Source organism: Oncorhynchus gorbuscha, linkage group LG18 (genome assembly GCF_021184085.1).
Source record: "Oncorhynchus gorbuscha isolate QuinsamMale2020 ecotype Even-year linkage group LG18, OgorEven_v1.0, whole genome shotgun sequence".
NCBI classification, from domain to species: Eukaryota; Metazoa; Chordata; class Actinopteri; order Salmoniformes; family Salmonidae; genus Oncorhynchus; species Oncorhynchus gorbuscha.
This window is the reverse complement of record NC_060190.1, coordinates 51,276,424-51,287,610: the sequence shown is the minus strand read 5'-3', so window position 1 is coordinate 51,287,610 and position 11,187 is coordinate 51,276,424. Positions and strand designations below refer to the sequence as shown.

Genomic DNA, 11,187 nt, shown 5'->3' with positions numbered 1-11,187 from the left:
ACCCCCTCTCTCTTTCTCTTCTACCTCTCCCTTTACCCCCTCTCTTTCTCTCTCTCTTTCTCTTCTACCTCTCCCTTTACCCCCTCTCTCTTTCTCTCTCTCTCTTTCTCTTCTACCTCTCTTTACCCCCAACCCTCTCTTTCTCTCTCTCTTTCTCTTCTACCTCTTTACCCCCCTCTCTTTCTCTCTCTCTCTTTCTCTTCTACCTCTATTTACCCCTCTCTCTTTCTCTCTCTCTTTCTATTCTACCTCTCTCTTTACCCCCTCTCTTTCTCTTCTACCTCTCCCTTTACCCCCTCTCTCTTTCTCTCTCTCTCTTTCTCTTCTACCTCTCTTTACCCCCTCTCTCTTTCTCTCTCTCTTTCTCTTCTAAATCTCTCTTTACCCCCTCTCTCTTTCTCTCTCTCTTTCTCTTCTACCTCTCTCTTTACCCCCTCTCTCTTTCTCTCTCTCTCTTTTACCCCCTCTCTCTTTCTCTCTCTCTTTCTCTTCTACCTCTCTTTACCCCCTCTCTCTTTCTCTTCTACCTCTCTCTTTACCCCCTCTCTCTTTCTCTCTCTCTTTCTCTTCTACCTCTCTTTACCCCGTCTCTCTTTCTCTCTCTCTTTCTCTTCTACCTCTCTCTTTACCCCCTCTCTCTTTCTCTCTCTCTTTCTCTTCTCCCCTCTCTCTTTCTCTCTCTCTTTCTCTTCTACCTCTCTCTTTACCCCCTCTCCCTTTCTCTCTCTCTCTCTTTACCCCCTCTCTCTTTCTCTCTCTCTTTCTCTTCTACCTCTCTCTTTACCCCCTCTCTCTTTCTCTCTTTCTTTCTCTTCTACCTCTCTTTACCCCCTCTCTCTTTCTCTCTTTCTTTCTCTTCTACCTCTCTTTACCCCCTCTCTCTTTCTCTCTTTCTTTCTCTTCTACCTCTCTTTACCCCCTCTCTCTTTCTCTCTCTCTCTCTTTACCCCCTCTCTCTTTCTCTCTCTCTCTTTACCCCCTCTCTCTTTCTCTCTCTCTTTCTCTTCTACCTCTCTCTTTACCCCCTCTCTCTTTCTCTCTCTCTCTTTACCCCCTCTCTCTTTCTCTCTCTCTTTCTCTTCTACCTCTCTTTACCCCCTCTCTCTTTCTCTCTCTAGGAGTCCTACTCTGGTGAAGAATATGATTTCAGGCCTGGGCTTCGGTTCCCTAAACGCCAGCTACCAGGTTAGTGTATATACACACACACACACACGCACACACACACACACACACGCACACACACACACGTACACTAGTTCGCAGGTGAGGGTTGTCACAGTGACACGTGTGCGATAGCCAGTCACGATCAAGGGCACTAATATCAATTTCCTCCTATAATTAGTGCATTCCCTAACGACACACACCTGCCCTTAACACTCTCACACGTACAGACACACACCTCCCCACACGTATACACACACACACACATTCTACTCCAGCCGACTTTGACTCAGATGATTTATAGCATCAAGTATTTGTCAATTAAGGTCACTGAATAAAATTAGTGCCTGTCCTAGAAAATCAATTTCAGTGCCACTCCTATCACACACACACACACACACACACACACACACACACACACACACACACACACACACACACACACACACACACACACACACACACACACACACACACACACACACACACACACACACACACACACACACACACACACACTCTCTCTCTCTCTCTCTCTCTCTCTCTGTCTCTCTCTCTCTCTCTCTCTCTCTCTCTCTCTCTCTCTCTCTCTCTCTCTCTCTCTCTCTCTCTCTCTCTCTCTGGGAGAACCAACCAGCAGACCTACCCCAATACCCCACCCCGACTCAAACCAACCAGCACATCTCTCTCTACCCCCCTAACCTACCCGGACTCCACATACACACACATACCAACAAGCCTGCACATACTGTACCATTAAACCCTTGAGCAGTGAAGTGTAGAGTTCAGGAGCCCCCTAGTGGTTGTAAGGGGTTAACCTGAAAGTGTAGTCACCCTGCCTTGCTCTAGTCTTCAGCATTACTCAGTATCAGCAAGACCTCAACAGGACTCACCAGTCTAAGCATCTCTATTGCCTCATAAATCTATGAGTCCTTCATACTAATAAAGTGTATTTGTGGATCCATAAGTACTTGAAGTCTATTAGGATGTGTGTGAGTGTCTTTTAAATTATGTACCATTATAAACAATGGTTATTGTAATGTAAACCTGTGTGTTTCTGTGTGTTAGGCGGCCCTTGCAGAGAGCAGTCTGACTCTGTTGAACAGCCAGGGCCTGGTTAACCCCTCCTCTGCCGCCAGCCTCAGCATGCTACACGGGATGGGTCACAATGACGTCAGCTCCACTGTGGAACAGGTCAACAGCAACGGTAGCTGCAGCCCTACACTCAGCCCACAGCAGTATGGGTAAGACACACACTCTCCTCACACACACTCACAAACTCTCTTTCTCTCCCTCTCTAATATGTCTCTCTCTCTCTCTCTCTCTCTCTCTCTCTCTCTCTCTCTCTCTCTCTCTCTCTCTCTCTCTCTCTCTCTCTCTCTCTCTCTCTCTCTCTCTCTCTCTCGCTGTGTTTTTCTCTCTCGCTGTGTTTTTCTCTCTCTCGCTGTCTTTCTCTCTCTCTCGCTGTCTCTCTCTCTCTCGCTGTCTCTCTCGCTGTCTCTCTCTCTCTCTCTCTCACTGTCTCTCACCCTCTCTAACCCATCCCTCTGTCTCTCAGACACCAGGTCCATGTGAAGGAGGAGCCCACTGAGGTTGAGGAGGACAGACGCTCCGTGTCGCTCATGGCAACTATCACTCATGGCAACATGGCATTGCCTAGCGATCGGGATGACCGAGATTTGGAGGACGAGCTTCCAACCGACGAGCTGGAGTAGGATTGGAAGAGCTGAACCAGTGGGCGGGACTTTGAGGTTTAATCCCGCCCCCTCCATTGGAGGGAAGAGAAATTATGACACATAAAAAAGAAGATATAGAGTTTTTAAAAAGTATGATTTCTTTTAAAGCAAGAAACCAACAACAATGAGAAACTTCAAACAGGGTTAGACCTCCGTTATGTATCGATGCAAAAATAACACTCTGGAGCATTGCTTTATCCCCACACGTTTTCACCCACCTCACCACCCCCCCTCCTCCCCCACCCTATGAGCAGGGTATTGCCAGAGAGACAGCTCTCAGTGGTGATATGGAGGTTCCCCCTTCTCCTCTGTCCTCCTCTCCCTGCTGATTGTGACAGATGTTCTGCCCTACAGTCCTTTAGTGCTGGTAGTTTGATGTTCACACCACTTAAATATACATACAGGTGTGTGTGAGGGAGAGTGTAGACACACACACACCAGATCATGTATATATATTTTGGAACAGTCACCAGGATGTGTATACTTCTCCTACGATCCTGTCAGTCGCTTTTTATTTTCTTCTGTTAACTGAGAGAGAAGGAAAGACAGTTGTCATTTTCTCAAAGATTAACCCACATCTGCTCACACATCAGAAACCAAGCGTACAAGCCAGTCAGTGATCCATAGGTGAGACTGAGACTGGATGGCATGACTCTGCCCTAAGCCCACTCTCTACCCATTCTCTGCCCAAGCCAGACAAGACTCTCTCTCCTCCTTAAGCCAAACACAGAAAGAAGAAATCCCCCATCCCCACAAAACAGATTTCAGGAAGAGGACCCTTTGTCGCATTACTCCTTCTTCATGCGTGATAGAGTGATGGGCCCAGGCCACCGAGAGAGAGAGAGAAAGAGAGGTAGGAGGGAGGGAGGGAGGGAGGGAGGGAGGGAGGGAGGGAGGGAGGGAGGGGGAGGGAGGGAGGGAGGGAGGGAGGGAGGGAGGGAGGGAGGGGAGGGAGGGAGGGAGGGAGGGAGGGAGCATCCACACAGCGATACCTGAATAAAATGGTTGAGGATTATGGAATACGAAAAATGTTACCCAAAAAGTGGTATCGTTTTCACATCTTTTTTCATTTGATGGTTTCTTTGTTTCTTTTTTAGGGTCAATATTTCCATGGTGATATAATTCTGTTTCAAAGTGTATTTTGTGGTTTTTAGTTTTTATTGACTCTGCTGGTTCACACCATTCTATACTAGTATTGTCAGGAAAGAAAGCGTTGTTCCAAAAATACCCATACCCAACCCACCCTACGCTGAATACCTTTCTGTGTGTCTGGGTGTGCCCGTTTAGATGGCAGGAGATTGAGAATAGCACTTAGGATCTGGGGCCTCAGCTCCTGAGAACACTCACTCATTATCCCCACAATTTGTCATACATTTTTATTATTCCTTTTCAACACATTCCTTTTTATTTTATCTTCTCGTAGTTAGTTGAGAAACATCAGCTGTGATACAAAGCAATGCTTTAAAAAATATATTATTACGGTCAGAGAATACCTCATCCCACCAAGGTTCCATCTGGAACTGTGTCCAAAATGTTAAAGAAATAAGGGGAATTCTTTCTGCGGGACACCAAAATGTGGCAACTCAGTTTCAGTTCAAAGTTCTATTGTTACCATAGTTACTGTATAGAAGCTATCTGCAATTCACTGTGTGAGTTGGACTAAAAGAATAGCACGTGCGATTACAGATCTTTTGTTTTCAGTGAGCATAAAAGCATTACCTTCTCTGCAGTGCCATACCAAATTTAAACACGTTATTTTCATGTACTTTCTGCTTTCTTCCCATTTTATTTTTGTTACAGGTAACCAAAGAAATGTGTAGAAAACCAAAAACCCTGTAGTTTATTTTTCCCCTTTTTGAGTTTTTCCTCTAAAGAACTGGCCAAAAGACAACCAACACCTGAAATCTAAGTTATCATCTTATTATCGTAACTCCTGCGTTGAATTTGTTCATGACAGTACTGACCATTCCAAAAACCAAAGTATAAAATGCAAAATAGAATTTGGTGATGTTAAAAGCTTTTTACATACGTGTTAACTGGTGCGAATGACGACTCACGTTAGGTATGCTATGGTAGAAGGCCAAAAACAGTATTAACAAACAGCCTCTTGCAGTTCCTTCGATAAAGAAAGAAAGCGCTTAGGATTTAAATGTGTATCTCTCCATGCTCAGGCTACCTGTGTTTCAAACACAACCCTAAGAGAGGCTCCGCTGTGGGCAGGCCTAAGATGGGCTTTACAGTTAAAGATGGCAAATCATTATCTTACCCTCATAAGGCACTTGAACACAACATTTATATCCCTTTATGTGACACTAGAAGCCAGCAAAAAACTAACTGTGGGCTGTTGTCAGTTGTCCATTAACCGGGATACCGGGCCTAAAAAATACATTGTTATTGCACTGCAATAATGCATGTTTGGATTAATTTCCTCAACCAAAACAATGCTTTCATTGTGAAACTCAACACTATAAATTCAAACAACCCTTCGTGCTATGCAGCAGAATGTTATCTTCTTGACCCGGGTACCAGTTAGACTGAATAACGGACGTTTTAGCGGTGAACGGTTTAGCGGTGAACGGTTTAGCGGGGAACGGTTTAGCGGTGAACGGTTTAGCGGTGAACGGTTTAGCGGGGAACGGTTTAGCGGTGAACGGTTTAGCGGTGAACGGTTTAGCGGGGAACGGTTTAGCGGTGAACGGTTTAGCGGTGAACGGTTTAGCGGTGAACGGGGAACGGTTTAGCGGGGAACGGTTTAGCGGGGAACGGTTTAGCGGGGAACGGTTTAGCGGGGAACGGTTTAGCCGTGAACTGTTTACTTACTGTACCTTCTGTGCTGCTCACCTACAGTATACTCTAGCAGACACAACAGTTGAACAAATACCAAAAAGGACAAGTGTTATTATAATACATAGGAACAATGATAATTGTTCACTCCTATATTGTCTTCATGCTCTCACATTGCTATAGAAACACATTCATATCCCCAGTCTCAGATGTGCTGTGAGTAGTTGTGATAAAGACAGTTTGAAGCTGGCTGTCATCCCAAACATCACATCAATGGACAGGGAGGGAGGGCTATTCAGAACAGACATACCATTATGACTACTTGTGATATTTACAGCAAAGAGGGAACAACTAACAAACGACAAAATCATGCAAATGTAAAAGGAACACGCCAAGGGACATGTAACTTATGTATTTTTTTCTAAAACAACATTCGGGGAAGAGTTTTGTCAAATCAACTCTTCACTTCAGACCATTTGCTTTCTTTTTTAAATAGAGGAGTCTTTGTATTAACTTCCTGTGTAAAACAGCACTGTCTCCTGTCTAAGTAGGGTTATGATGCTTCACGTCATCAGATTGATTTATAACAAACAAAGTGGGAGAGGGACACCTTGAAACGAGAGTAAAAACCAAAAATAACACTACCTCCTTTTCAAAATGGTTCACACAATAAAAGCAAATGGGAGACTGGAGACCCTAAATATTTCTGTTTTTTTCCCATTCTTCCTCAATAATAATAGTGAAATATACCAAAACACAGCTTACTGTTACGACACATTTTGTGGGTCTGAAAAAGCTTGTCTGGCTATCTGGACTCCAAATTCACGAGCGTGAGCCCAAAAACAAAGAGACGTTACAGCAACGTTGCATCCCGTTAAAGATGACTACCTCTCCTAAAACCACAGAGAACCGGTGCGTTCTCCTAAGAGTGAAGAGTGAAGTGGTTTAAAAGGTCTACTCTCAGCTGGGTATTATTGGCTGTCTCTGTGCTTTCATTAGCATATGGCTCCGTGAACAGCCTCTTAATTGGGTGCTCTAATTGTATGCACGCATATTGATGAGCAGGCTTTGCCAGCAGCCAATGATAGTCCGGTCGTTAGTGGCGATTCAATGGGGCAGGAAGCTGATTGTCAGGAGGGAGGAGGGGCAGAATATATCAGTGCCCGGCACCCGCCATCGGGCCACACACACACTAGTGCCCGCCACACGCCAGCGGCCCGCACTTCACATTAATGCAGAAAACGGCTGTAAGATGGCAGCGATAAAAGACAAACTCTCTTACAGTCTGTTGTCAGTGTTCAGTCCAAAGGGCCCTGAGTACCAGTCAGAGCTGGAAATATAATCCCTGTGACATGGAGCTGTCCCCTCATGGTGAATAGTGGCCGCTGTCACTAGGAGCCGGGCCCCTGGTGGCCCCTGTGGTTCAGACAGCTGAGGAGAGGCTCTGAGTAACTAAAGATACTATCCAAAGACAAACACAGAGCTTACTGTACACTGTACACCCTCAATCGCCACTCGCTGGGAGAAGGGCAATAATAACACACGCTTACAAAGGAATTTATCATTACTACTATTATTATTGTTATGATCCAAACTCTCATGAATGAGGAACTGCTGCATTCAGTAAATATAAATGATCTTTGAATTATTGTGCTTTAAGGTACACCTGTAAACCACGCTGTTTTATAAAGATGTAGATTGACATTCGTTGATGGTGTTGACAGATCGCCATAGACGGTTCTGTTCCTTCTCCAGCTTTGCTGTTATGATGTATTATTGTATATTAACGCTTGGCTTAGCTCTCGAGGGCATTCTTTCCCATTATGTCTTTTTGATTTTCTGTTGTGTTCATTTTCTGCACCTGTTTAGCTATTGTAAAGCTTCCAGCTCTGATTCCTATACTGTATTGCTAATGCTGAAGTGTATGTATTTTATCATATTAAGTGCTGCAGGTATCTGGGTTTAATAGTTTTTGTTTTGTTCCTTTTTTCAGTTTTCTTCATAAAAACGTCTGGGACGATGATTTTTTAAGTGTATTATCTCTAAAAAATTAAATAACTAAAGTTAGATAAGTGGTTTAGGTAACACCTGTTTGTATATTTATCTTAGCTAGGTCTATTTTGATACTTTTGTCTCTGTACTGCATTTATGCATTTTTAAGGAAAGAAAAAGAAAAACTTACTGAAAACAATGTAAAAAGTTGACTTCATTATGTATTGATGATACCTCAGAAGGACTTTTCTCTAAGACAGGACCAAAACCTCAGAAAAAAAAGAGAAAAATAATTGAAGAAAATATGTTGCTTTTGAAGATGAAGCAGTGTTGAGGTGACGCTTTTGGTCCTTAAGGTGCCAATATGTGTCCTCTGATCCCTGACCCCAGTCATTCCTGATGACCTTTAAGCCTCACAGCTGTCAATCACTCCACAGAGCAACTGGGCGTGGCCCTGAGTCACACACCTGGTGACGTTTGTCCAATCAGAATCTTTGTTTTCTTGCATTCCCAAACACAACGACACAGACACAAACACACACACATTCTAATGGCTTTCAGAAATCCAGTTCATCTTCAGTCATGCATCGAAGGTTTTGTGAGTGGCCGTGGCACATCAGCTAACAGACTACGACAACCGTAACCAAACCAACCCTAGGCAATGCTCTAGAGCAACACCAAGGTGAATGTCCTGTATTAGCAACGTAATATACCACAAGCTACTTCCCATACCTCAAACCATTCTACGCTATCACCATCACTATCATCTCTCAGACAAGCACTCTTCCTATTGGATCATTAGTGACTCCGGGGACCTACATGGGCCCGCCCCCGCTCTATGATTGGACAGCTCTGAGGTGTCATGTCGAGGAGAAGAGGTCTTAAAGGGGTGTTGCCCGATGGTATTATTAACTTCACGGCCCAGAAAAATGGAACTACCACTTCAGCTGTCCTCTGGTTGTATCTTAGGAATGTGTGTACATTTTCAGCAGTGACTCTCTGTAACGTTACTTAGTTTCAGTTTACCTGTTTACCTCTTATCTTTTTATTTCATTCTGTTTGTTTACTTTGTAAGTGTGACCCAGGCGAAGGGGTATAGTAGGAGCAGGCGGTGGTTTTTCAGACGGTCTAAAAGAGGTTTTAAAAAAGGCAACTGCCACCGAGACCTTTGCCCTTTCCCCTTTGCCCTTTCCCCCTTCCCTGGGTGGCCATGTAATGCCAGTCACTGCCCTTTTCCTCATGCTGTATAAAACACACACATATATCTGTGTATTTGTAACCTGAATCTTATTGTGTCTGTCCATGCAGACAATAAAACAGCTGTACAGTAGGTCTAGTTGCATGTAATCTGTACTAATTATTGACAATGGCATTATAAAATGCAATAAAATACTTATTACACTGTCTGACTGTGTCAGCGTGATGTTCTTTATTTGGCTAAGTGGAAGGAGACTGCCCTTATGCGCACGCACGCACACACACACACACACACACACACACACACACACACACACACACACACACACACACACACACACACACACACACACACACACACACACACACACACACACACACACACACACACACACACACACACACACACACACACACACACATACAGATTCATCCTAGAGGTAAAGGGATGGAGCCATGGTTCAAGCAAGTGCCTATCTCATACTGTACAGCTGCATACACCATAGCTACATACACCATAGCTGCCTACACCATAGCTGCCTACACCATAGCTGCCTACTCCATAGCTGCCTACACCATGGCTGCCTACACCATAGCTACATACACCATAGCTACATACACCATAGCTGCCTACACCATAGCTGCCTACACCATAGCTGCATACACCATAGCTGCCTACACCATAGCTGCCTATACCATAGCTGCCTACACCATAGCTACATACACCATAGCTGCCTACACCATAGCTACATACACCATAGCTGCCTACACCATAGCTGCCTACACCATAGCTGCCTACACCATAGCTACCTATACCATAGCTACATACACCATAGCTACATATACCATAGCTGCCTACACCATAGCTGCCTACACCATAGCTACCTATACCATAGCTACATACACCATAGCTACATATACCATAGCTGCCTACACCATAGCTACCTATACCATAGCTACATACACCATAGCTACATATACCATAGCTGCCTACACCATAGCTACCTATACCATAGCTACATACACCATAGCTACATATACCATAGCTGCCTACACCATAGCTGCCTATACCATAGCTGCCTACACCATAGCTACATACACCATAGCTGCCTACACCATAGCTGCCTACACCATAGCTACATACACCATAGCTGCCTACACCATAGCTGCCTACACCATAGCTACATACACCATAGCTGCCTACACCATAGCTACATATACCATAGCTGCCTACACCATAGCTGCCTATACCATAGCTGCCTACACCATAGCTACATACACCATAGCTGCCTACACCATAGCTACATACACCATAGCTGCCTACACCATAGCTGCCTACACCATAGCTACATACACCATAGCTGCCTACACCATAGCTACATACACCATAGCTGCCTACACCATAGCTACATACACCATAGCTACATACACCATAGCTACATACACCATAGCTGCCTACACCATAGCTACATACACCATAGCTACATACACCATAGCTACATACACCATAGCTACATACACCATAGCTACATACACCATAGCTGCCTACACCATAGCTGCCTACACCATAGCTATATACTGCCTACCCATAGCTGCACCATAGCTATATACACCATAGCTGCATAGCTACATACACTATAGCTACATACACCATAGCTGCCTACACCATAGCTGTATCCACTACTCTCTCTACTCCTGCACTTCTCTTTCTCCCCAGCTCATCAACGTTTCACACTGAGTTTTAGAAAGAGTCCCATTGTGTGTATAAGAGAGAGAGAGAGAAGAAGAGAAGAAGAGAGGGAGAGAGGAGGGAAATGTGCTCTGAATTAGAGTGGCAAGCAGGGCGAGGCCTCAGAACAAACACTGGCTCTGGCAAGGAGCACACACACACAATACACACACACCAACACAGCACATACTGTAGGTGGACTCACTCATCACCCCATCGTTATTGAGGCAAAAGGACAGAGTGTGAGCGCAGGGCTCAGTTAGTGTGTGTTGTCTGTGTCATGGGAACCATCTGGACCAGTAGAGGTATGGAGTCTGTCTGCTGAGAGACATTCCATCCTCTACCAGTCTCGCATTTAGCTGATGACATTTAACAAATCATATTCACCACTTTGACTGCATGACGTAGTGCTCACCTTGTTTCCCCTCAGTTGTAGTGCTCATTTATCAGTTGTTTGTGTCTACATGCTCTAATATCACAGTGGTAACAGTGAGGAAGTCCTCAGCCTTCTCTCTCCTGACCCTTATCCAGCTTTGTGTTTCCGCCCTAATGGTCAAGGTTAGGGTTTGGGAAGGGTAAGCTGATACT

The 11,187-nt window shown here is 44.6% G+C and overlaps 1 protein-coding gene across 9 annotated transcripts in view; it reads left to right on the top strand.

The window, feature by feature from the left end:
- LOC124003281 (forkhead box protein P4-like) overlaps window positions 1–3,753 on the top strand; it is a 209,679-nt gene extending 205,926 nt beyond the window's left edge. For all 9 annotated transcript variants that reach the window (XM_046311401.1, XM_046311394.1, XM_046311400.1 and 6 more), the window contains 3 exons: window positions 1,119–1,185; window positions 2,230–2,405; window positions 2,720–3,753. In XM_046311401.1, the coding sequence (XP_046167357.1) occupies window positions 1,119–1,185; window positions 2,230–2,405; window positions 2,720–2,876 (400 nt within the window). In that variant the 3' untranslated portion in view covers window positions 2,877–3,753. The remainder of the gene's footprint in view (window positions 1–1,118; window positions 1,186–2,229; window positions 2,406–2,719) is intronic.
- Window positions 3,754–11,187: the final 7,434 nt, after the last annotated feature.